This window comes from Pongo abelii, chromosome X, assembly GCF_028885655.2.
Source record: "Pongo abelii isolate AG06213 chromosome X, NHGRI_mPonAbe1-v2.0_pri, whole genome shotgun sequence".
Classification (NCBI taxonomy): Eukaryota; Metazoa; Chordata; class Mammalia; order Primates; family Hominidae; genus Pongo; species Pongo abelii.
Genome location: NC_072008.2, coordinates 108344991 through 108372863, shown reverse-complemented (window position 1 = coordinate 108372863; position 27873 = coordinate 108344991). Strand labels below are relative to the sequence as shown.

The 27873-nt window shown below is 45.0% G+C and overlaps 1 protein-coding gene across 20 annotated transcripts in view; it reads right to left on the bottom strand.

Moving 5' to 3' along the window:
• The window catches only part of GPRASP1 (G protein-coupled receptor associated sorting protein 1), a 315299-nt gene that overhangs the window by 249101 nt on the left and 38325 nt on the right, over window positions 1–27873 (bottom strand). For 15 of the 20 annotated variants that reach the window (XM_054544883.1, XM_054544882.1, XM_054544885.1 and 12 more), the window contains exons 1-7: window positions 22251–22357; window positions 10186–11829; window positions 9535–9625; window positions 8903–8970; window positions 8503–8580; window positions 1753–8221; window positions 1546–1616 (exon numbers count right to left, since the gene is read on the bottom strand). In XM_054544883.1, coding sequence (XP_054400858.1) covers window positions 3700–7887 — 4188 coding nt within the window. In that variant the 5' untranslated portion in view covers window positions 7888–8221; window positions 8503–8580; window positions 8903–8970; ... (1 more) ...; window positions 10186–11829; window positions 22251–22357 and the 3' untranslated portion in view covers window positions 1546–1616; window positions 1753–3699. The other 5 variants (XM_054544880.1, XM_054544890.2, XM_054544887.1 and 2 more) reach the window with 5 other exon arrangements.

The following is a 27873-nucleotide window of genomic DNA, read 5'->3' as shown; positions in this document are numbered from 1 at the left end:
CTCACCCCTTGACCTCCAAGGAGAGGACGGGGCTGGAGATTGAGCTAATCACCAATGGTCAATGATTTCATCAATCATATCTACGTAATGAAACCTCTACAAAAACCCTAACTGTCTGAGATTTTCCAGGTTGGTGAACTCATTCATATTCTGGGAAGGTGGTGTACCCCAAATCCACATGGATGGCAGCTTCTGCATTTGGAACCCTTCTGGATCTTGCCATATGTACCTCTTCATCTGGCTTTTAATTTATATTCTTTATAATGAACCAATAATAGGAAGTAGTGTTTCCCTGAGTTCTGTGGGTCCTTATAGCAAATTATTGAACCTGAGGAGGGGGTTGTGAGAACTCCCAACTAGTAGCTAAGTCAGACAGAAGTGTGGGTAACATTGAGATCCATTACTTGTGACTGTTGTCTGAAGTGGGGGAGGTCAGCCTTATGGGAATGAGCCCTTAACCAGAGAAGTCTGCACTAACTCTGGATAGTGTCAGAATTGAATTAAATTGTAGGATACCTAGCTGGTGTCCTCAAATAAGAGACTTGCTTGGTGTGAAAAATCCACACATTCTATCCCAGAAGTATTGTGGGGAGAGGAACCATTTTCTTTCACTTGGTACCCAGTGGATGCATGGGGCAGGGGGAAAGGAGGATACTCAATGTGAAAGAGGACAAGGACTTACCATGGGACTGCTACCTGGAATGAGACCAAAGAAATACGTCCTAAGGAATGAGCAGAGATCACAACACAAGGGAGCAAAGGATATGCAGAGGGGAAACTATGAGACTATCCATGAAGCAGTTTCTGTAGGTGGTCCCCAGACCCTCCTCTAAGGCCCAAGACAGCAGGGAGAGACAGCGTCACATGGAGCAGCAACCCACTTTGTGTCCCTCAGCGGGAATGAGATCCTGCTGCATGTGGCTGAGATCCAGGAATCCCCTTGGGGGTCGAGAAGCTTGGAGTATCCTAATGAGAAATCCTAAGTGAAGGGCCCACAGCATCTAGGTTTCCTCCCCTCGAGTCTATGTCTCCTCCTTCTTTTCCTAGAACTGCCCGGATTGAGGTTCATTCCTCTCTTGCATCCCCAGCCACCTGGAGCCTTGGAGCAAAAGGCAGATGCATGTGTTCTCTTCTCCTGCCCTCCTCCACCCTCTGCCAGTTTTGAGCTGGTATCAGCCATCCCCACTGCCTGAATACTGCCAGTAAGCACACAGACAGAGAGCAGAGTGAGTGCCTACTTGGTGGGAGGAAGACAGCAGTAGCATAGCCCATGGTTCCCATCCCCACCCTTACCTTTCCTGATCCAGCACCACACGTGTTCACGAATTGTCACTTCACCATTTCCCTTCTCTGGGCTCCCCTGAAGCCAACTCCATCCATATGCCCACCTCTCCCACCCACACATAGAAACACAAGGCGCTGGGCTGGGAGCCCTGGGACGTTCAAAAGGCAGGAGGCAGCCGGAGGATCCGAGGCACTACCTGCACCCTCATCTAGTCTCAGTCACTGCCTCTCAGGGATGGCATCTGCTGTCCTTGCACCCACCTCCTCCAATAGCAACAGCCGCTTCTCTTCAGGAACGCCTCGGGCAGGTAGAGTCTCTGCTTCTTGAGCTCCTGGACAAAAGACAGACCGTCTAAGACCGCTAGCGGTTGGCTGAGGGATAGTTTCCTCTACTAAGAAATGCTGTAATTCCGGTCGCCTGAGAAATTAGTTTTCAGGCTGATGAAGCATGGAGAGACACCTACCCACCTTAACATTCCGCCGTTCCCCCCACCTCCCGCTCTGAGGAGCACAGTTGTCGTCCGCCTTTCCTGTACTTTCTGGGTGTAAGAAAACACTCCTCTAGGCCGGCTCAACCCAGAGCCTGGTCACATGACTCACCGTCAGCCCCTCCCCCCTCCACGTGACTGCGCAGTCAGCTAGTTCGCCACAGCCCTGGATGACAGTCAGAAGACAGCCTCCGGGGTGCTTGCTAGAAGACCCTCAAGCTCCTGGCCCAGACAGCTGGAAGGAAGGCCGGGCTTTGCTCTGGAGGATCACTGGGCTGGCGAGGAACATTCGATGAGGATTTGGGAGATGAAGTGATTTGTAATATTTTGTATACGACTCGAGCGACATACTAAAACACACGCAAGATCTGTCTTGAAAAATGCTGGTAAGCAAAACAAACATTCAAACTCCAATTTGCACCAGTAGGATGATCCCTGTGAAAACTTTTGATTTGTGAAGGGAGGCAAAACTGACACTTTGCCCTGCTTTCGTAAACCTTAGCAAACTAACATCATATTGGAATTTAATTTATATCATTTATAATGAACCAGAAATAGTAAGTAATGAGAAATAAGATCAGGTGGGAAAAAGCACTTTGCATCCTGAGGCAAACCAAATGTAAAAGGGTCACTATCTATTTTTTTTTCCTGAGAAAATAAAACTTTGCATATTTCCTGTTATCCTGGACTCTCTCCCCAAACCGACTTTATCCCTGTCTCTTGCTACTGTCTGAACATATATGTTCCAACCTTTTTAAGTGTAAAAATACATGTGGGATGAACTCAGGAACTTTGGTAATTTTGCAGTTTGGTCCTTTAAATAATTTTAAATTTTTAATTGACAAGCCAGTTCTTCTGAAATTGTAGTCTCTCTTACCTCTTCATTCCTTTGATACATTTTATATCATTGTAGAATTTTCTATTATTAGATAATATACATTTCATATGAGTTTGGTCAATTTATTCACATTTGTTTTTCAAATGGGATCATACTTTCCATGTATGACACCAGTGTTCTCTATTATATGAAATATCAAAAGTGTCAGGGCTTTTTCTAAAACCCTATACATCATCATGTTTAATGGCTGTATAATGTTGCCTTAACGCTTACCATGGTACCATCATGATTAAATTGTCTTCCTGACTCAATCAAATCCCTATGCTTTCCTGTCTTATTCTTTTGCCCTTTAGGTAGTATGGAAGCAGCAGTTGTACTTTGAGCTGTAAAATGCAAATCCTCAGCTCTTTAAAACTTATGTCATCCTCTATGTTGCTCAATATATTCCTCTCACTCACTCTAGGCAAACAGGATACCTCACTCCCATAGGAAAATTTTTCCTGACTCCATGTTTTTTTTTTTTTACACCACCAATATCTTTCCAAAACTTCAGAGTCCAACCGAAGTAGCTACTTTTTCTCTGAAGTATGCCCTACATAGCAGCCCCTGGTAATTTTTGCGTTTAAAGCTGAGAAAAAACTTTTGAAAGGAACATATTATTCATATATTAATTATCTCTATGTGTGTTCATGTGTTATCATTGGGTCTGTATTTTAATTTCAAGAAGAAGGGTGATTTCTGCCAACTTTAACATAGAACTTTATTGAAACACAAACAACACTCAAATATATATATATACAGTAGAATGACAATCAGAAGGGTGGCTTATTTATGATCGCTCAGTTCACTATAAGCTCAAATACTGAACATCACAATCTGGACAAGACAAATATCAACAAATGTGTTTTCAGCTCTAATATTCAGTTGGCATCAGAAAAATGCTCCAGCTTACAGACAGAGTTGGACAAAGTTAGTGTCAGCACTAAAGATATATGTTGCAACACAGAACCAACTGTTAAAATCAAAGCATTACTCAAGGATCATAACTCAGGAACATAAGGACAATCTGAGGCCAGCAATTAACCATTACTAATTTTCTTGGTCCCCTTCAGGGTCATTTTGATTGTCTGTTTTGCCTTGCAGTTCCTTAGCAAATTTCTCAACTTTGTGGAATGCAGAAATAAGCGGCTCAAGATTGAAATCATCATCAGCGAACACTGTTTCTTTTTTGATATTGTTGCCAATATTCTCAAATATTGCAAGAACAATTTGAATATTGTCATTTGTCTCTTCCCTGTTAAAAAGGCCTATAAATTCTGACACTGCTTCAGCACTGAGTAGTTCTTTTGTCATGAAAAGATTTTCAGATAAATTCAGTAGCATTTTCAAAACATGAAACCTTGTTTTGGCATTGCCTGTAGCTAATAAGGAGAGAAACCCAGACATATAATTGGCAACCAGTGTGTGATAGTCAGTAGTAGTAGTGAGATGTCTAATCATCCTTATTCCAGACAGCTGTTCCGGGGAATCCACGCTATAAGCAAGGGTTTCCTCACACACTTTACATATGTATGTCTGAATCATGTTTAGATTTGGATAAGGTGGGGCCATACGAATCATATTTTCCAAAAAACTTGTTCTAACTCGGGAGGACGGATAATTAAGCAAGGTTTCAATAAGTGAGACAACACCTGAATCGCGAATGAAATCTCGGGTAAATTGAGAAGCACTTCTCATACCCATTGCAATTTTAGATATTTCATGAATAAAAGGATCCCGAATTTTTTCCATTAATAAAAGGAGTTCTTCAAACTCTTCAGAACCAATTTTCAGCTCACATTGTATGCAGTTACAGGACCAACTCTCAGGCTCTGCACTCTCCTTGGCCCTAAGGTGCTCTCGAATTTCCTGGACTGACCGGTAGGAAGGATCATACTGAAATGGGAACTCAGGATCAGGCTGATCAGGCTGAAGCAAAGATTCCTGATCTTCCCCTTCTGGGCTAAGTACCATGTTCCTGGGTTTGCCCCCAAACATTTCACAGAATAAAGATGCTGCCTCTTTCGGAAATCTAAAGGGGCTTATAGATGGGAAGCCGACCCTACCCCATGGACCAGGCTTGAACTGAACAGTGACCTCCTCCCAACTCTGAGGCCTGCGTGAAGGATCAGGCTCCTGTTCAACTGAACACGTGGACCTGCAAATGGCCCTGAACACGGGGCTAGGATTTGATTCAAAATGGGCCTCATCTCCTGCCCAGAACCAGGACCCCACTATGGCCTCATCTTCATCAGCTAATGTCCTGGACTCACAGTTGCTTCCATTGTCAGTCCTGTTATCTACCTCATCTTCAGCCTCAAACCAAGACCCAGCAATGGCCCCTTCCTCGTTTTCTGGCTTGGACTCACAGGTGGCCACAGTTGCAGTTTCCTTAATGGCTTTGTCTCTAGACCAGAACCAGGACTCAAAAATCATCTCTTCATCATCCTCTGGCTTGGATACACAGCATGGTCCTGCTTCTTCACTGACTTCTTTTCCATCCCAGAACCAGGACCCAAAAATGGTTTCCTCTTCAGTCTCTGACTCCATCTCCTCTACTGCCTGAGATCCAGCCTCTATACTGGCTTCTTCTTCAGGCCAGAACCAGGACCCAACAGTGATTTCTTCCTCCTCAGTCCCAGGCTTTAACTCAAAGCCGACTCCTGCCACTGCCTCCAGACTGGCCTCTTCTTCCCAGAACCAGGACCCAATAATAACTTCTTCCTCTTCAGCTTTAGGACTGGATTTGCTGCAAGACCCAGCCTCTCTTCTAATGGTCTGTTCTCTGGCCCCAAACCAGGACCCAACAATACCTTCTTTCTCAGCTGCTAGCCTGTCTTCTTCTCTAGTCTCAGCAGCTGGCTCTAGTCTGTTCTCTTCTCCAGCCCAGAACCAAGAACCAATAATGTCTCCCTCCTCAGCTTCTGGCCTGGACTCTTCTCTGTCAGTAGCCTCTGAAATGGCTTCATCTTCTTTCCAGAACCAGGAATTGATTATGGTCTCCTCTTCAGTCAGTAACTTGGCCTCTTCTCCAGTCCCATCTATATTACTCTCTTCTGTAGCCCATAACCAGGACCCTATAATGGCCTCTGGCTTTGTGTATTTTCTGGACCAGAACCATGAATTGACAATGTCCTCTTCCTCCTCTGGCCTAGACTTCCAACTTCCTCCACCAGCAGGATACATACAGGGTTCTTTTTCTGCCCAGAAGCAAGACTTATTATTGGTCTCCTCAGCCCCTGCCATAAATCTGCATCTGACACCAGTCCCATGCTTCATACTGACCTCTTCTTTGGCTCCAAAACATGGTATCATGGCCTCTTCCTTGTCCTCCAGGCTAGACTTGCTGTTGACATCACCCTCCACACAAGCTTCTACTCTGGTCCAAAGCCAGGACCCAATAATGGGCTCCTCCTCCTCAGCCCCTTGCATGGTGTCACAGCTAGTTTCAGCCCTACAATCCATATAGGTCTGGTTTTCAGCCCAAAACCAGGACCCAAATATTGTCTCTTCTTCAGCTCCTGGCCTGGCCTCTTCTCCGATTCCAGCCTCTATATCAACTTGTTCTCCAGACCAAAACCAGGGACCAATGACCTCTTCTTCCTCAGACCTTGTCCTGGACTCACAGCTGACCCCAACACCAGATTCCACACTGGCTGCATCAGTGACCCAGAACCACGACCCAAAAATGGTCTCTTCCTCAGCCTCTTGGTTGACCTCTTCACCAGCCCAGAACCAGGAACCAATAATGACCTGTTCATCATCAGCTGCTAGTATAGATTCAGAGGTGGCCTCAGCCCCAGTTTTCATACTGGTCTTTTCCCTAGCCCCAAATAAGGAATCACCAGTAGGCTCCCCATCAGTCCTTGGTCTGGATTTACTGCTAGCCCCCGTCCCCATACTGGCCTCTTCTTCAGTCCAGAACCAACTCCCAATTATGGACTCATCCTCCACTTGTAGACTGGACTCTATGCTGGCTTCATCTGCCACGCTGGACTCGTCTGTAGCCCAGAACCAGGTCCCAATGAGGGCTTCCTCCTCTGACCTGGCTTCTTGCTTGGCCCTGGCTCGGGCCTTGGTTTTGGCCTCTTCCTTTGCCATTGCTCTGGCCCTGGCCTCTTTCTTGATCATGGGCCTTGAAAAGGTATTAGCATTTTCTTCAGGCCAGAAACAGGACTCTTTTTTAATTACATCTATAGACCCAGGCATGAAATCAATGCAAGCTTCTCGCTTGGCCCTATGCCTGGCCCTGTTATTGGCCTCCTTCCCGGCTCTCATTTTGGACCTGAATTTGGCCTCCTCTCCAGCCCCAAACCAGGACTCCAAATGGTCTTCATGCTCAGATTCAGAACTTGATTCAACATAGACTTCTTTCTTAGACCTAAACCTGGACCTGCTATTGGGATCTTCCCTGGGCCCAGACCAGGTATTGGTTTTATCTCTGGCCCAGAACCAGGGTGTCTTAACAGACTCATCTTCAGAACCAGAACTAGATGCAATATAGAGCTCCTGGTTAGTTTGGGACCTAGACATGGTATTAGCCTCTTGATTGGCCATGTGCCTGGATCTGGTACTATCTTTTACCCTATTCCCAGGATGAAATTTTGCAGTGACCTCATCTCCACTCCAGAACAAGGAACTCACAGATTTGTCTACCCATTTGAAATCAGAATTAGGAGAGGCTTCTTGTTTAGATGTAGGCCTAGGACAGCACCAGGACCCCATATTGGTCTCCTCCTTTGACCTAAAAGAAGGCTGGAATCCTGCTTGGTAATGGGCCTTCCTTCTAGGAAAGCTCTCAGTGTCTGTATTAACCAGTTCTCTAACCTCAGACAGGTACTTTGTTTTAGCAACCAACACAGAATCAGTATTGACAAGTGGAGAGGCTATGATATTGGTCTGGGAGTTTCTCTCTGTCTTAGACAATCTTTCAGCACCAAACCTGGGCTGAGCCCACATCTGGGCTTCTTCCTTAAATCGTGAAACAGGTATTGCCTTGGCCTTACTCTTAGGACGTGCCCCACCCACTGCACTTGTCTCAACTTTGGTGCTTGCTCCAGGCATAACCTTGGACTTATTCTTGGGCCTTGCCCCAGGCATTATCTGGGCCTGGGTCCTAACCTTGGGTCTGACCACCAGAGGGACATCATTCTCTATCTCAGCCCCACCTACAACCTCTTCCCCAGGCTTCTTTTCAGGCTTGACCTGGGCACCAGACTCAATCTCTGCTCCAGTCATGGTACAAGTTACAAAGAAAGTCCAGTAATATACTCCTCCCCCAGTCTAAACCTCAACCACAGATCTGTCACAGGTTTGTTTCTTCACACTCTGATCTTTAGGTGATTGAGGATATAAGCTTGGAAACAAGAGTTAGAGTCAATATCCAGTCCAGTAGTCACTCAGCCTCCTTCCCAAACACAGTCTCAGTCAGTAATTCAATAATACAGATAGAGTGTAGAACAGGCACAACCAAGCTTGAGGAAGACAGAGATTTCCTGGATGGGTGCAGACCCGTTGAGGGTGGTTGTCAGCAGCAACTCCACCACCAGCAAAGCAGCCACTGGAGGTGGATCTAGGGAGAGAGAATGAAATGGGGCTTTGAGTCTCTTCCAATTGTGTCACCCCATGCAGAGACATACACAGTGAGACTGATGTTGAATGCTAGGTGGGACAGCTGGGCTTTGAGAAAGTCTCTCTGGACTGGCTGCCTCCTACAAAACAGGTCCAACAATGGTGGGAAAGTGTGTTGGCAATGGGAGGGGCCAAGAAGCCCCCAGATTGGACCCTAATCACTCCCGGACCCATGCTGGTCTCCACTACCCCACCCAAAAGTATACCCGCTCTCATACCAACCTTCACTGATGTGGTGCAGTTTCCCCCTCTTTTTCTTGTTCAAGTAGTGTCAAGCCCCACAGCTGACAGAAGGGGGTCCTACAGACAAGTGAACATACAGGAGAGAATGGAGAATGGTAGATAGGCAAGCACTCTGGCCCCTGTGACAAATATCTGTCTTCCCATTCAAGGGTTCAATATATCTATGGTTTCCTGTGTCCTGGTCCCTGCTCTCAGGTCTTTCTGAGTCACAACCCAACCTACACCTATCTCATGTCTCCTGCAAGAAATAAAAAGGATGCTGGCACTGTGCAAATCCAGCAGAGTAGAAGTGGGTCTGCACCCACTGGTCTCAAAGCCACCTGCTATGCTCTCTTTCTCCAACTGTCCCCTGAATTGCCCCCTCCCCCTTCTCACCAACCTCCAGAGGTGTGAGCCAGTCTCCTCCTCCTTGCCTTTCTTGCAGAACTGGCCAGCCTTAAAGCAGGCCTATGGACAAACAGATGAAAAAGTAAGACATGAAATGAGGGTGGCAGTAAAGCCCTTGGTAGACAGACCAACGCTAAGGATAAGAATCCCCATATTATTGATATCTGTCTTTCAACATTCGGGGTTTTGCTGGTGGAATATTCTCGTTTTCTTTAGGCCCTGCTTCAAGGTTCTAGAGATAAGAACTCCTTCTCTTGACGTCATACTCTTCCCATTACTCCCTTCTCCAATTCTGAGGATTGACCACTAGGTGCGCCACATCCCCTTGCTCTGCGCAGCATAAAATGGGGGAAGGGCGCCGCATATTCTAGAAAACAGGTTGTGAATTGGTACTTGTCAGTATGTCTCCCTCATCACCCCTACCTCCAAAGCTCACCCTTTCAAGCCCCCAGTTTAGGACTGTGGGGGAGGCAGATGGGGATGGAAGGTGGGGGAAGCGCCTGGAACACCATTAGAGAGGGGAAGATTAGGAGGTGCTCCTGGATGCCTGACCTGCTTTGGTCGCAGTCCCCCACCCCGATTCGGTTCTTCAGTGTTTGGCACCTACCCCACATCCCCACACACCTCCAGAAATCCAGGCAATATTCGTGCTCCTCCTTTGTTTCAAGCCTCTCCTCTACAGATGCTCACTGAGTCCTGTCAGAATACGCCAGACCTACCGCGCAGACAGAAGACTTTGACATCAACCTGGAGCCTGTGGGAAGGGACAGCACCCAGGACACGGGGCCCCACAGGCCCCTTTCCGGAATCAGGGCCCGGAACAGCGAACGCGACCCACCTCCCGCGGGCTAGGCACAGAGCTGGGACGCTGGCCCACGAGGGCCTCCCTAGGCGCCCCCCAAAACGGCTCCCGTTTGGCCATTTCTCCCGCAGGAGCCTCCCCCACAGCCGTCTCTCGGTACAGAAACCGTCGAGGGCGGCGCGCGGGCGCCTGCAAAGCTGGCTGGGAAGAGGTCAGCGCGGTTCTCCTCCAGACGATCTGACGGTGCCTCTGGAGCCAGCCCCTCAGCCCTTGGTCCGGCCTGGACCGCACCAGTCACCGCCTCCCCAAAGCCAGGGATCTCGGGCACTGCGCACCTCTCTCCAGCGCCCGGCTCCGAACGGATAGTCTCCTCGTTGCCAGGCTGTCAGGGTCCGGGGGGAAGATTGCCAGCCGGTCCACCCTGGCGGACCACCCCCAAATCACGGCCCCCCACCTCACGCACCCCTACTTGCCTTCAGAGGCCCAGGGCCCAGGTCATCGGCCTCCCCCTCCTCTCTTCAGCTCTCCTCTGGCTGCTCTTCAGTTGGATTCCCAGCTCTTTCCCAGCGATCCGAATGGCAAAGATGAGTCCCGCCCCCCACGCCTCTGCACCAAACTGGGCAGGGGCTGCGCAGGATGCGGCAAGAACCGCTCTCCGCGAGGGTGTCGGGAAGGGGGGCGGAGGGATACGGCGCGAAAGTACTTGACGCCCCCCTCACAGAACCACCATAGTTCCGACCCAGAGGTGGGCGGGGCCAGGACGAGCCCCAGCCTGGGCCTGCGGGTTGGCACCAGGCTGCCTCAGGAGGACCCCGCGGACCCTAAAGTGGCGACGACCACCACATTTCTGGCGCTGCTATAATATATGGCACCGGCGTGCGGCTGCGGGGTCGGGCGGGGGACAGGATCGCGAGGTCGCGAAGAGCCGCGCTGGAGGGAGCAGCGGATGGATACCAAACCGTCCCGTGATGTGTCTGCACCCCCGCCCCAACCGCCCCCCTATAAGGACTGCTGGGTGTTTGCACTCTCTCTCTCCCTAGTCTGCTCACCCTCCTTCCTGGATGCTAATGGGAGAGGGGGTGTCAGCACTGCAGTGTGGGAGGGGAGAGGCGATTTCAGTCCAGACAGGCCCGGGGTTCTAGGGTGGTCGTCCTGTGCGTTTCTTTCCCAGCTTCGTGGAGCCACGCAGGGGAGGAAGGTACACTTGCTCTTAAGTGAACTCCGGGGCAGGGGGCTCCCATCAAGGACTCACCACTGCCCGTCTTCTAAAAGAAGGTAGACCTAGACCTCTAACCCTAGGAAACCAACCACTGGTCTGCACCAGACTCATTTCTTTCTGCCACACCGCTGTTTCTCATTTCAAATGGTGGCTCACGTTGGCATTGGGCCGTCGCCACAGTTGCCCCCAAAAGAGGACCTTTCCCTGTCAGGACCCGCAGGAGGTCATAACAGTCCCCTCTCTTTGATGCCACCAGGTAGGGATGGTCCTGGCTCCTCTTCGGTTCCCTGTCAAGTCTTCTCTTGCCATGATATTTGGCAGTGTGGAAATGTGGCTGGTATTCAAACCAGCTTGAATCTCAGCCACCTGCCACAACTACCTATTGTTTCAGCAGTCATTCTCAGGAGAGGATCCCACCGTGCACCCCCCTCCCCGAGACAAAGCAACCTGGCTCCTTTTGAATCCTCTTCTTTCACCCCCACATCTGTCCTCTACTCTTGAGCCCCTCCTTTCCCTGCTTCCTGCATGGGACAGACAGAGCAATGTGGTTAAACACCAAGTTGATGTTGTTACTGTTGTCCATTTGAAAACTCATTTAGACGCTACCCTCATTGTGTTTGGCAGGTAACGGTCCTCTAAAGATGTCCATGTCCTGTTCGCCAGAACATGTACCATTTTATATTACCTGACAAAGGATCATTAAGATTGCTAATCAGCTGAGTTTAATTTAAGATTATTCTGGGTTATCTTGGCCAATGTAATTGCAAGGGTACTTTAGATGTGGAAGGCAGGGACTCCATGTCAGATTGAAGCAGCATGAAAAAGTCTACATTTGTCATTGTTGGCTTTGAAGATGGAAGGAAGCCAAGATCCAAGAAATACAGGCTGTCTCCAGAACCTGGAAAAGACAAAGAAACAGATTCTTCCCTAGAAATGCCAGAGGGATAGCTCCTCTGGCAACATCTTGATTTTAGTGTGGTGAAGCCCTTTGCAGATTTCCAACCTCCAGGACTGTAAGATAATAATAAATTGGTATTATTTTAAGCCATTCCATGTATGGTAACTGGTTACAGGGTAGCAGCACCAGACCCATCTGGTTTAACTTTTATATAACAAAGTTGTGCATTGTCTTTCAGTTGCCAGGGACCCTCAGATCATGTTACCTGAGCATCCTCAGATGAACCAAGCATGCAATCAGAGGGAGAATGTAAGTGTTTGGAATTAGGACCAGGGATGAATTAAGAAGTGGACACTGGATGGCAGGATCTGGTCAGATCATGCCTCTCAGCATCACCTCATTGTAAGATCCAAAGCCATCAGGATATACCCTTAATACCCAATGCTTATGAAAACCTGACCCAGCCCCCATCTCAGGGAGACATTATTTTGGGAAGTATCCCTGGTGTTCTCATTACTTTGTTACAAGTAATAAATCCCCTTACTAAATCCTTGCTGTGATCATGGGGTTGATGTCAAATGACTGAACCCACCCACTGTGTTGGTTGGTAACACTAGCAGGATTAGGAACAGAATACACTCACCATCCTGATGAATTCTATTCCCACTGCCTTTCTTTACCTGTGCTTCAGTCTCTGAGAAATATTTTAGGGCTCATCTCACCAATACAGCCACCAATCCCCTTTACTGTTTTATAATTATGTCCAAAATCACACTTGCACAAGCTTCTGTCGTAATTCTGCAGGTGCTAGGATCTTTATTCCAAGATATTTACTGACAGAGGAATGGTTCTACCAAAAGCTGACAAATTTTACTGTGTGAGACTTTAAAATGTGTGTTGGACAATTTGTTGTCAGTACTCTTAGAAAACATGGTCTTGTATTGGTTAGTATGTACTGAAGTGATAAAGGCCCTACTTTAAGCTTTTCATGTGTTAGCTTTGTATGGGTATGTATCAAATAGATTATTATTTTTAAAACCTTTGAGCAAATAAAAGATTGAAGTAAGATATTCTGACTGCTAAGCACTATTTATTTCCTCCTATAATTGATTCTAGTTCAATAAATTACAACAGTCATCTTTCCACTCCTCAGTGCCTACACTAGCACCTGTGTAACCCTGACTTACCCCTGAAATCTAAATGTCAGAGCCAAATAATCTATAAGCATTAAGTCCACGATACAGATGCAACCGTGCTCACTCATCATACTCACTCTTTTCTTCCAAATCCCACCCACCACCCCCAAGCATGCTCATGAACTTGCACACCAGCCTATCACTTGCCTGTTCTCCTCTTGTCTGTCTCAATCACCATGGTCACAGACTTGTTTTTGTCTATTTAGTTTTACTTGCCTCTATACTGTCCTTTATGGGCCTCAAGCAAAGCTTCCTTCTGAGACTTCTCTTTTGGTCAAGGCTGAGCCAAACCCTGTGTTTTCTTATAATGTATCCCCTTCTTCTATCCCAAAGTTTCAAAGGTTATACACAGAAATTAAAGTTCCCTGTAGTCAGGAACAACTAGGCTGAGGTTGGTCTGGTGAACTATATGGTGAAATTGGCCCAACAGATGTCTATTTTCAGTGTAGCCTGAAAATGCTATGGGAAAGATCTCAGCCTACCTCTACTACTTGAGACAGCATACATTTGCAGAACTGGTGGGGAGGCCTGACCCAAGAATATTTTCAGTTAATATTTGGGGTGGGGTCTACTTCAAGAGAATTAATCTTGAAGAAAAACCAAGTCACGCACAAGGACCCTAGCCCATGAACAATGCCTTGCCATTAGGGAAGTATAGCTATTCTAATAGCAACACTGAAATTATTATAGAACTCCTATTTGTGCCTATTCCAACACAAACCCTCAACTGTATATCTGTCATAGCAAAGGCAGGTTTATACGTATCCTGGAAATAACTGTCTTTAAGTAAACTCTGTAACACTCCAGTGTGCAGATCCCATTAATAAAGCATAACCTAAAGAGAGGAAAATATCTTCCTTTCTAACATGGATTTAAACTTTTGACTACTACTCAGATCTGACATCATGAAAACCCTGTGTATAGGTGGGGTTAGGAAAATTAGAGAGAACAGTTAGAGGACATTAAGTGCCTGGCAATACAGCTTAGAATGGCAGCAACAACTGGAAGAATCACAGGAAAACCCCAAAAATTCAGGACATAGGAAATACCCCTTGAGGATTTTTAGAACTATAGGAGCTGGCAAGGAGAGCTAATTAGCTTTACAGGGAGAAGAAAACCTGAATTTCCATAATGTCAATAAATATTAGAAATTAATGGAATGTCAAATTGCTTTCTATAATAGAAAAAATAATGAGAAATCTACACTACCTTTTGTTGTTGTTTCTCATTAACTAACCATCACTTCCTGCCTCATGATGATAGGGCCTCATCACAGCCTGCATCCAGCCAGCAAATGAGAAAAAGGAGAATAGAAGTAGTTGATTTCCTTCTTAAAATCCATGGTGAGGAAATGCTCACATCATTTCCACTCACATTCCATTGATGGGAATTGATATGGTTTGACTGTGTCCCCATCCAAGTCTCAACTTGAATTGTAACTCCCAGAATTCCCACATGTTGTGAGAGGGACCCAGGGGGAGGTAATTGAATCATGGGGGCTGGTCTTTCCAGTGCTATTCTCATGATAGTGAATAAGTCTCACAAAATCTGATGGGTTTATCAGGGGTTTCTATTTTTGCTTCTTCCTTATTTTTATATTGTCACTGCCATGTAAGAAGTGCCTTTTACCTTCTGCCACGATTCTGAGGCCTCCCCAGCCATGTGGAACTGTAAGTCCAATTAAACCTCTTTTTCTTCCCAGTCTCGGTTATGTCTTTATCAGCAGCATGAAAACAAACTAATACAGTAAATTGGTACCAGTAGAGTGGGGTGTTGCTCAAAAGACACCCCAAAATATGGAAGCGACTTTGAAACTGGGTAACAGGCAGAGGTTGGAACAGGGCTCAGAAGACAGGAAAATGTGGGAACGTTTGGAACTTCCTAGACACTTGTTGAATGGCTTTGCCCAAAATGTTGATAGTGATATGGACAATAAAATTCAGGCTGAGGTGGTCTCAGATGGAGATGAGGGACTTGTTGGGAACTGGAGCAAAGGTGACTCTTGTTATGTTTTGGCAAAGAGACTGGCAGCATTTTGCCCCTGCCCTAGAGATTTGTAGAACTTTGAACTTCAGAGAGATGATTTAAGGTATCTGGCGGAAGAAATTTCTAAGCATCAAAGCATTCAAGAGGTAACTTGGATGCTGTTAAAGGCATTCAGTTTTATAACAGAAGCAGAGCATAAAAGTTTGGAAAATTTGCAGCCTGACTATGCGATAAGAAAGAAAAACCCATTTTATGGGGAGAAATTCAAGCCGGCTGCAGAAATTTGCATAAGTAGCAAGCAGCCTAATGTTAATCCCCAAGACCATAGGGAAAATGTCTCCAGGCCATGTCAGAGAACTTCCCGGTAGTCCCTCCCATCACAGGCCTGGAGGCCCAGGAGGAAAAAGTGTTCTTGTGGGCTGGGCACAAGGTCCCCATGCTGTCTGCAACCCGGGCACTTGGTGCCCTGTGTTCCAGCTGCTCCAGCTGTGGCTGAAAGGGGCCAACATACAGCTTGGGCTGTGGCTTCAGAGGGTGGAAGCCCCAAGCCTTGGCAGCTTTCACGTGGTGTTAAGCATGCAGGTGTACAGAAGTCAAGAACTGAGGTTTGGGAACCTCTGCCTAGATTTCAGAAGATGTAAGAAACGCTTGGATGCCCAGGTAAAAGTTTGCTGCAGGGGTGGGGCCCTCATGGAGAACCTCTGCTAGGGCAGTGTAGAAGGGAAATGTGGGGTCACAACCCTCACACAGAGTCCCTACTGAGGCACCACCTAGTGGAGCTGTGAGAAGAGGGCCACCATCCTCCAGACCCCAGAATGATAGATCCACTGACGGCTTGCACTGTGTGCATGGAAAAGCCACAGACAATGCCAACCCATGAAAGCAGCCAGGAGGGAGGCTGTACCCTGCAAAGCCACAGGGCAGAGCTGCCAAAGACTGTGGGAACCCACTTCTTGCATCAGCATGACCTGGATGTGAGACCTAGAGTCGAAGGAGATCATTTTGGAGCTTTAAAATTTGACTGCCCCACTGGATATCAGGCTTGCATGGGCCCTGTAACCCCTTTGTTTTGGCCAATTTCTCCCACTTGGAATGGTTGTATTTACCCAATACCTGCAACCCCCATTGTATCCAGGAAGTAACTAGATTGATTTTGATTTTACAAGCTCATAGGCAGAAGGGACTTGCCTTGTCTCATATGAGACTTTGGACTGTGGACTTTTGGGTTGTGCTGAAATGACTTAAGACTTTGGGGGATTGTTGGGAAGACATAATTGGTTTTAAAATGTGAGGGCATGAGATTTGGAGGGGCCATGGGTGAAATGATATGGTTTGGCCATATCCCCACCAAAATCTCAACTCGAATTGTATCTCCCAGAATTCCCACGTGTTATGGTAAGGACCCAGGGGGAGGTAATTGAATCAGGGATATGGTCTCTCCCGTGTTATTCTTGTGATAGTGAATAAGACTCACGAAATCTTATGGGCCTATCAGGGGTTTCTGATTTTGCTTCTTCCTCATTTTTCTCTTGCTCCCGCTGTGTAAGAAGTGCCTTTTACCTCCTGCCATAATTCTGAGGCCTTCTGAGCCATGTGGAACTGTAAGTCCAATTAAACCTCTTTTTGTTCCCAGTTTCGGGTACATCTTTATCAGCAGCATGAAAACAAACTAATAGAGGACTCAATCACCATTTATTAAAAATCTTGTCCTTTCTCTACATGTGGTGGTGGTAATGAGAGAACCAGATATCCACAGATAAAAGAATAAAGTTGTCTCAGCAAACTAAAAATAGAGGAGAACTTCCTCAACTTGATAAAGGATATTTACCAAAAACCTACAGCTAACATCATACTTAACGGTGAGAAACTTGATTTATCAGTAAGATCAGGAATGAGGCAGATATTTTCCCTTTCACCACTGCTTTTCTACATTATAATGGAAGTCCTAGCTAATGCAATAAAGACAAGAAAAAGAAATTAAAGTTATACTGACTGGGAAGAAAGAAAACTGTTTTCATGTGCAGATGAAATGATTGTGTATGTACAAAATCTGAAAGAACTGACAACAACAAAAAAAACTTCTGGAACTGATAGTTATGGCAAGGTTGCAGGATACAAGATTAATATATTTTAAAAATGACTTTCCTAAATACAAGCAATGAGAAAGTAGAATTTGTAATTTAAAAATGATAACATTTACATTAGCACCTAAAAATGAAACACTTAGGTATAAATCTAGCAGAATATGCACAATATCTATATGAGTGAAACTATGAAACACTGATGAAGGAAATAAAATAACTAAATAAATGCAGAGATATTCCATGTATATGGATAGGAAGATTCAATATTGTCAAGATATTAATTCTTCCAAATTTAATCTATAAATTCAGTGCGATCCCAACCAAAATTACAGCAAGTTATTTTGTAAGTACTGACAAACTGATTCTAAAATTTACATGGAGAGGCAAAAGGCCCATAATAGCTGACACACTATTGGAGAAGAACAAAGTTGGACCAATACTACCCAACTTTAAAAATTACTATAAAGCTATAGTAATCAAAACAGTGTGGTATCAACAAAAGGACAGGCGAATAAATGCAACAGAACAGAGAGCCCAGAAACAGACCCATGTAAATATGGCCAACTGATCTTTAACAAAGGAGCAAAGGCAATACAATAGAGAAAAGAGAGTCTTTTCAATAAATTATACTGAAACAACTCAACACCCACATGCAAAAAAAATCTAGACACAGACTCTACACATTTCACAAAATTAACTCAAAATGGATAACAGAACTAAAAGTAAAATGCAAAATTACAGTTCCTAGATGGTTACATTTTCTAAAAGTCTAGATTACCTTGTGTATGGTGACAATTCTCTAAATATAATACCAAAGGTATGATTCATGAAATAAGGTATTGGTTAGCGGGACTTCATTAAAAGTAAAAACTTCTACTCTGAGAAAGGCACTGTTATCTGAGAAGATAAGCCACAAACCAGGAGAAAATATTTGCAAAAGACATATGTGATAAAGAACTGTTATCTATAATATATAAAGAACTCTTAAAACCCAACAATAAGAAAACAAACAAGATTAAAAAATGGGCTAAGGACCTTAACAGACACCTCACCTAAGAAGATATACAGATGGCAAATAAACATATGAAAAGATGCTCCACATTGTATGTCATCAGGAAAATGCAAATTAAAACAACAGTGAGATACCATTATACACTTAATACAATGGTCAACATGTAGGACACTGACACCACCAAGTGCTGCAAAGGAGGTAGAGCAACAGAAACTTATTTAGTGCTGGTAGGAATGCAACATGATATAGCCACTTCGGAAGATGGTCATGGTTTCTTAGAAAACTAAATATACTCTTAGCAAATAATACTGAAATGGAACTCCTTGGTATTCATGCAAGTGAGTTGAAAACGTATGTCCACACAAAAACTTGCACATGGATGTTTCTAGCAGCTTCATTTATAATTGCCAATAATTGGAAGTAACCAAGATGTCCTCTACTAGATTAATAGATAAACTGCGGCATATCCAGACAATGGAATACTATCCACCACTAAAAATAAATGAGCTATCAAGCCATGAAAAGATCTGGATGAAACTTAAATGCATATTACTAAGTAAAAAAAGCCTTGTAAAAAGGCTACATACTGTTCATCTTGCAGTTCCAGTGGATACAATATTTTTCTTCCTACCTATTTTGGGGACTTGGTTAATCTATTGAAGTATCATACCATGGAAGGGAGATTTCATTGCATATAACTTACATGATTATGTAATATAATGAATATTTTGCTGAAATAAAAAAATATGAAGCTAGACTCCTCTTCATACCATATGTAATATTTAATTCCAAATAGATTAAAGACATAAATATAAGAGCTAAAAGTATCATGTTCTTAGAATAGTGATATGGTTTGGCTGTGTCCCCATCCAAAATCTCATCGTGAATTGTAACCTGCATAATCCCATATAATCCTCATGTGTCAAGGGCAGAACCAGGTGGAAGTAATTAGATCATGAGGGCAGCTTCCCCCATGCTGTTCTCGTGATAATGAGTGAGCCTCACAAGATCTGGTGGTTTTATAAGTGTCTGGCATTTACCCTGCTTGCACTAACTCCATACTGCCACCCTGTGAAGAAGGTGCCTGCTTCTCCTTTGCCTTCCGCCATGATTGTAAGTTTCCTGAGGCTTCCCCAGCAATGTGAAACTGTAAGTCAATTAAACTTCTTTCCTTTATGAATTAACCAGTCTTCGGTGTTTCTTCATAGCAGTGTGAGAGTGGACTAACACAAATACATAGGGGTAAACCTTCATGACCTTAAATTTGGCAATGGTTTCTTGGATATAATACCAAAAGCAAGATTAAGAAAAGAAAAAAAAATAGATTAAATGGACTTCAAAAAATTTTACCCATGGCTAAAACACCAAAAGCAATGGCAACAAAAGCCAAAATTGACAAATGGGATCTAATTAAACTAAAGAGCTTCTGCACAGCAAAAGAAACTATCATCAGAGTGAACAGGCAACCTAAAGAATGGGAGAAAATTTTTACAATCTATCCATCTGAAAAACAGCTAATATCCAGAATCTACAAAGAACTTAAACAAATTTACAAGAAAAAAACAACCCTATCAAAAAGTGGGCGAAGGATATGAACAGACACTTCTCAAAAGAAGACAGTTATGCAGCCAACAAACATATGAAAACATATTAAAAAAAAAAGCTTATCATCACCGGTCATTAGAGAAATGCAAATCAAAACCACAATGAGATACTATCTCATGCCAGTTAGAATGGCAATCATTAAAAAGTCAGGAAACAACAGATGCTGGAAAGGATGTGGAGAAATAGGAATGCTTTTACACTGCTGGTGGGAGTGTAAATTAGTTCAACCATCATGGAAGATAGTGTGGCGATTCCTCAAGGATCTAGAACTAGAAATACTAAAAATACCATTTGACCCAGCAATCCCATTACTGGGTATATACCCAAAGGATTACAAATAATTCTACTATAAAGACACATGCAAACATATGTTTATTGTGGCACTGTTCACAATAGCAAAGACTTGGAACCAACCCAAATGCCCATCAATGATAGACTGGAAATGAAGAAAATGTGGCACATATACATCATGGAATACTATGCAGCCATAAAGAAGGATGAGTTCATATCTTTTTCTGGGACATGGATGAAGCTGGAAACCATCATTCTCAGCAAACTAACACAGGAACAGAAAACCAAACACTGCATGTTCTCACTCAAGTGGGAGTTGAACAATGGGAACACATGGACACAGGGAGGGGAACATCACACACTGGGGTCTGCTGGGGGGTGCAGGGCAAGGGGAGGGATAGCATTAGGAGAAATGCCTAATGTAGATGATGGGTTGATGGGTGCAGCAAACCACCATGGCACGTGTATACCTATGTAACAAACCTGCACGTTCTGCACGTGTATCCCAGAACTTAAAGCATAATAATAAAAAAATAAGAAAATGGAAATTGATTTAAAAAATTTTTACAATGTGCATCAAAAGACAACATTAAGAAAATTAACAGAATGGGAGAAAACATTTGCAAATAATTTATCTGATGAGGGTTTAATATCCAGAAAATATAAAGAACTCCTACAACTCAACAGCAAAAAAAGACAACCCAACTAAAAAATGGGCAAAAACGTGAATAAATATTTTCCCAAAATGACATAAAAATGGTCAATATGCACGTGAAAGGAATCTCAACATCATTAATCATTAGGGAAATGCAAATCAAAACCAAACTGAAATACTGCTTTACACTTCCTATGATCAGTATAATTTTAAAAAACAGAAAAAAAAAAAAAGCATTGGTGAGAATATGGATAAACTGGAACCCTACTGGAAATGTATAATTGTGCAGTCATTGTGGAAAGGTCTGGCAGTTCCTCAAAAAGCTAAATAGAATTACCATATGATCTTGCCATTCTTCACCTAGATAATATATCCAAGAAAAAAGAAAAGAGGTATTTAAACAAAAACTTGTACTCAAGTGTTCATAATATTAATAGCACTATTCACAAAAGACAAATGACTTAAATCTATCCAAATATCCATCAATGATGAATAGAGACACAAAATGTGATACATACATATAATAAAATTTTCAGCCAGAAAAAGAATGAAGTTCAGATACATGCTACGACATGAATGAACCTTGAAAACATTATGCAAAGTAAAAGAAGCCAGACACAAAAAGACAACTATTGTATTATTTCACTCATTTGATATATCTAGAATAGGCAAATTAATAGAGATAGAAAGTAGAATTAGAAGTTACCAAGTGCTCCAAGGAGAGGAAAATACTTAATTATTAAAAAATTTCTATTTAGAATGATGTATTCATTTCCTTGGGCTGCTGTAACACAAACCGAATGGCTTAAACAACAGACATTTATTTTTGCACAGTTCCATAGGGTAGAAGTCTGAGATCAAAGTGTCTGCAGGCCCATGCTCCCTCTGAAGGCACGTGGGAAGGATCTGTTTCAGGCCTTTCTCCTAGCTTCTGGTGGTTTGTTGGCAATCTTTGGTGTTCTTTGACTTCTTTGTATCACTCTGATCTTTTTCTTCATCTTCACTTGGCACTCTCCCTGTGTGCTTGCCTCTGTGTCCAAATTTCCCCTTTTTATAAGGACACTAATCATTTTGGATTAGGATTCCACCCTAATGATCTCATGTTAATTTGAATACCTTTATAAAGATCCTATCTCCAAATAAGGTCACATTAATATTAAGGGATAGGACTCCAACATATCTTTTGTGGGGGCACAATTTAAACTATAAGAGGTGATAAAAAGTTTTAGAAGAAGATAGTGGTGGCAGATGTACAACTGTGTGAATGTAATTAATGACACTTAATTGTCCACTTAAAATGGGTTAAAATGGCAAATTTTGTGTTATATTTTACCATAATTAACAAAAGGTATCACACATTCTCCTCTCTCCTCAAACAATAATCACCTCCTACATATTACTCACTTTGAGTTGATGACTTTGTTTCTTATTTCATTGAAAAAAAAATAGCAATTAGAAGGCAACTTTTACAAACTCCTATCACTATATCTACTATACCACTTGCATCTATGCACATAAATTCTGCCTTTTCTGCTATTCTATGAATGAATTGCCCAGGCTCTTATCTAAAGCCAGCTTCTCTATTTGCTTACCAGATGATATCCCATCTCCTCTATTCAAGGTCATTTCCAGCAATTTTCTTCTTTCTCTCTTCTGTCATAAAAATTTCCCTCTCAATTTCTGTTGTCCGGTTCTGCATGAAGCTTGGAAGTCACCACTCTATCCTAACAAGTAAAAAGTTGAACAAACTGAAAAATCAACCATTATTCTTAGATCTGTAAGAGAAGTGAGGTCACAAGACAAACCTCTGTCCCAAAAATTGGAAGAGAAAGTCGTAGATGGAGAGAATCACAACATACTTTAACAGAAACCTCTTTGGGAACCAGTGCTAGGGTAGGAAAATCTGAACTGTAATTCACAAATTGCTGAAGGCTAGGTGTGTACAAATCTGAGAGTTAAAAATTCCAGGACGATCCACTAATGGGGGATCCCATGCTTTTGTGACTTCAAGACTAACTGTAAAGCTATAGTAATCAAAGACAGTATGGTACCAGTGAAAGGAAGGACAACAGATAGAGAGCAATGCAACAGAACAGAGAGCCCAGAAATAGATCCATATAAATATGGTCAACTGATCTTTGACAAAGGAGCAAAGGCAATATAATGGAGAAAGGACAGTCTTTCTGATAAATTATGCTGGAACAACTGGACATCCACATGCAAAAAAATTAATCTAGATACATACCTTATATCTTTCAAAAATTAACTAAAAATAGATCACAGTCTTAAATATAAAGTACATCTCCTAGAAGATAACATAAGATAAAATCTGGATGACCCTGGTTTGATGATGACATAGCTACACTACTAAACGCAATAATCCATGAAAAAAGATGGGTGTATGAGGGGTGATGAAGAGAGGTTACTTAATGGGTACAAACATACAGTTAGATAGAAGGAATAAGCTCTAACGTTCAATAGCATAATAGGGTGGCTATAATTAACAACTATGTATTATATATGTCAAAAAAGCTAGAAAAGAGGACTTGAAATGTTTCCAACGCATAGAAATGACAAATACTAGAGGCGATGGATACCCTAAATACCTTAACTTGATAATTACACATTCTATGCATGTAACAAAACATTACATGTACCCCATAATACGTAAAAATACTATGTATTACTAAAAAACATAAAAAGCAAGTGTTTTTTTAAAAAAAGAATAAGCTTACTTCATTACAATTAAATATTTCTGATCTGCAAAACACGCTGTCAAGAGGCTGAGGCCACAAACTGAGAAAATGCTTACAAAAGACATATCTGATGAAAGTATTGTTAACCAAAATATACTAAGAGCTCTTAAAATCAACAATAAGAAAACAAACATGGCCCCCTCCCCCTCCCCCTCTCCCTCTCTCTCTCCCTGTCTCCCCTTTCTTCGGTCTCCCTCTCCTTCTTTTTTCAGTCTCCCTCTGTTGCCAAAGCTGGACTGTACTGCTGTGATCTCCCCTCGCTGCAACCTCCCTGCCTCGGGCTCCTGTGATTCTCCTGCCTCAGCTTGCCAAGTGCCTGGGATTGCAGGCGCGTGCCACCACGCCCGACTGGTCTTTGTATTTTTGGTGGAGACGGGGTTTCGCCGTGTTGACTGGGCTGGTCTCCAGCTCCTGGCCTCGAGTGATCTGCCCGCCTCGGCCTCCCGAGGTGCTGGGATTGCAGACGGAGTCTCGCTCACTCAGTGCTCAATGTTGCTCAGGCTGGAGTGCAGTGGCGTGATCTCGGCTCGCTACAGCCTCCACCTCCCAGCCGCCTGCCTTGGCCTCCGAAAATGCTAAGATTACAGCCTCTGCCCTGCCGCCACCCCGTCTAGGAAGTGAGGAGCGTCTCTGCCTGGCCGCCCATCGTCTGGGATGTGAGGAGCCCCTCTGCCCGGTCGCCCCGTCTGGGGAGTGAGGAGCACCTCTGCCCGGTCGCCCTGTCTGGGAGGTGAGGAGCGCCTCTGCCCGACCGCCACCCAGTCTGGGAGGAAGTGAGGAGCGCCTCTGCCCGGCCGCCCCGTCTGGAAGTGAGGAGCGCCTCTACCTGGCCGCCCCGTCTGGAAAGTGAGGAGCGCCTCTGCCCGGCTGCCCCGTCTGGGAAGTGAGGAGCGCCTCTGCCCGGCGGCCCCATCTGGGAGGTGAGGAGTGCCTCTGCCTGGCCGCCTCCCCGTCTGGGAGGAAGTGAGGAGCACCTCTGCTCGACCGCCCCGTCTGGGAGGTGAGGAGCGCCTCTGCCTGGCCGCCACCCCGTCTGGGAGGAAGTGAAGAGCGCCTCTGCCCGGCCGCCCCGTCTGGGAAGTGAGGAGCGCCTCTGCCCGGCCGCCACCTCATCTGGGAAGTGAGGAGCGCCTCTGCCTGGATGCCCCGTCTGGGAGGTGAGGAGCGCCTCTGCCCGGCCGCCCCGTCTGGGAGGAAGTGAGGAGTGCCTCTGCCCCGCCGCCCCGTCTGGGAAGTGAGGAGCGCCTCTGCCTGGCTGCCGCCCCGTCTGGGAAGTGAGGAGCGCCTCTGCCCGGCCACCCCGTCTGGGAGGTGAGGAGCACCTCTGCCTGGCTGCCACCCCGTCTGGGAGGAAGCAAGGAGCGCCTCTGCCTGGCCACCCTGTCTGGGAGGTGAGGAGCGCCTCTGCCCGGCTGCCCCGTCTGGGAGGTGAGGAGCGCCTCTGCCCGGCTGCCCTGTCTGGGAGGTGAGGAGCGCCTCTGCCTGGCTGCCACCCCATCTGGGAGGAAGTGAGGAGCGCCTCTGCCTGGCCGCCCCGTCTGGGAGGTGAGGAGCGTCTGCCCGGCCGCCCCGTCTGGGAAGTGAGGAATGCCTCTGCCCAGCCGCCCCGTCTGGGAAGTGAGGAGCGCCTCTGCCCGGCCGCCCTGTCTGGGAGGTGAGGAGCACCTCTGCCTGGCTGCCACCTCGTCTGGGAGGAAGTAAGGAGCGCCTCTGCCCGGCCGCCCCGTCTGGGAGGTGAGGAGCGCCTCTGCCTGGCTGCCACCCCATCTGGGAGGAAGTGAGGAGCGCCTCTGCCCAGCCGCCCCGTCTGGGAGGTGACGAGGACTTCTGCCCAGCCACCCCATCTGGGAGGTGAGGAGCACCTCTACCCGGCCGCCCATCGTCTGGGAGGAAGCGAGGAGCACCTCTGCCCAGCCGCCCCGTCTGGGATGTGAGGAGCACCTCTGCCCGGCCGCCCCATCTGGGAAGTGAGGAGCGCCTCTGCCCGGCTGCCCCATCTGGGAAGTGAGGAGCGCCTCTGCCTGGCTGCCACCCCATCTGGGAGGAAGTGAGGAGCGCCTCTGCCCAGCCGCCCCGTCTGGGAGGTGACGAGGACTTCTGCCCAGCCACCCCATCTGGGAGGTGAGGAGCGCCTCTACCCGGCCGCCCATCGTCTGGGAGGAAGCGAGGAGCACCTCTGCCCAGCCGCCCCGTCTGGGATGTGAGGAGCACCTCTGCCCGGCCGCCCCATCTGGGAAGTGAGGAGCGCCTCTGCCCGGCTGCCCCGTCTGGGAAGTGAGGAGCGCCTCTGCCCAGCCGCCCTGTCTGGGAGGTGAGGAGTGCCTCTACCCGGCCGCCCTGTCTGGGAGGTGTACCCAACAGCTCCGAAGAGACAGCGACCATCGGGAGCGGGCCATGAGGATGATGGCGGTTTTGTTGAAAAGAAGGGGGGAAGTGTGGGGAAAAGAAGGAGAGATCAGACTGTTGCTGTGTCTGTGTAGAAAGAGGTGGGCATAGGAGACGCCATTTTGTTCTGACTAGGAGAAATTCTTCTGCCTTGGGATGCTGTTGATCTATGGCCTTTCCCCCAGCCCCCTGCTCTCTGAAACATGTGCTGTGTCAACTCAGGGTTAAATGGATTAAGGGCGGTGCAAGATGTGCTTTGTTAAACAGATGCTTGAAGGCAGCATGCTCTTTAAGAGTCATCACCACTCCCTAATCTCAAGTACCCAGGGACACAAACACTGCAGAAGGCCGCAGGGACCTCTTCCTAGGAAAACCAGAGACAAAGGTTCATGTGTTTATCTCCTGACCTTCTCTCCACTATTATCCTATGACCCTGCCATATCCCCCTCTCCGAGAAACACCCAAGAATGATCAATAAATACTTAATAAAAAAAATAAAAATAAGTTACTTATGGAAGACAATATGGTGTTCTCCACCCCCCCCCCAAAAAAAAGAAAACAAACATGACAATTTAAAAACAGGCCAGTGATCTTAACAGATATACCTCTTAACAGATATACCTTAACAGATATATCCTCACCTAAGAAGATATACAGATGGCATATGAACATATGAAAAGACGTTCCACATCATATGTCATCAGGTAAATGCTAATTATAAAAACAATGAGATACCAATACACAACTATTAGGATGGCCAAAATCCAAACACTTACAGTGCCAAACACTGGTGAGGATATGAGGCAACAGGAAGTGTCATTCATTGCTGGTGGAATACAAAACTGTATAGCTAATTTGGAGGGCAATTTAGCAGTTTCTTACAAAACTAAATGTACTTAGCATACAATTCAGCAATTGCTCTCCTTGGTATTTACCCAGATAAATTGAAAACACATCCAAACCAAAACCTGCACGTTGATGTGTCTAGCAGCTTTATTCATAATTGTCAAACATGGAAACATCAAAGATGTCCTTCAGTAGGTGAATGGATAAATACACTGTGGTACATCCAGACAATGGAATATTATGCAGCACTCAAAAGAAATGAACAATCAAGCCATGAAAACACACGGAAGAAATTTAAATGCATATTAATAAGTGAAATAAACCAGTCTAAAAAGACTACATACTGTTTTATTCCAACTATATGATGTAAAAGCAAAACTATGGAAAGAGTAGAAGGATCAGTGGTTGCCATGGGTTGGGGAGAGGGAGGAATGAATAGGCTGAGCACAGAGGATTTTTAGGCTTTTGAAAATACTCTGTATTGTAATACAATGATAGATACATGACATTATATATTTTTCCAAACCCACAGAACATACAACACCAAGAGCGAACCCTAATGTGAACAGTGGAGTTTGGGTGACAATGATGTGTCAATGTAGGTTCATCAATTTTAGCTGATGGAACCACTGTTGTGGGGAATATTGGCAATGGGTGAGACTATGCATGGTTGGGGGCAGAAAATATTTGGGATAACTTTGTTCCTTCCTCTCACTTTTTCTGTAAACCTTAAACTGCTCTTTAAAAAAATAGTCTACACAAATTTTCCTCTCTCCTGGAATATTCTCATCAGCATGAAAACATGCTGTACTATTATCTATCTTGAAAAACAAAATTCTCCCTGTACCTATATCATTCCAGAGCTAATGCCCCAATTCTCTGATGTTTTGCTGTAGAACCCCTCAAAATAGTTGTCAATTGTTACCAGACACTGTCTCCTCTTTTTCCCTTCAAACCACTCCAGTCTTTTATCCTACAATCCGATGAAGTTGGTATTCATTGGATTCATTTTATCCTACAATCCAATGAAGCTGAATGCTCCACTGAAACTGTTTTCCTCAAGATTTCCAATGATCTCCATGTTGCCAAATCCAATACTCAATTCTCAATCCTCTTGTTGACCTATCATCATAGTTAGCATATAATTTATCATCCAAATCAAGGCACTTCTAAAAGTAAAAAAGGGTCTTATTAACAATTATTCCTGTACAACAGGCATAAACCAGGA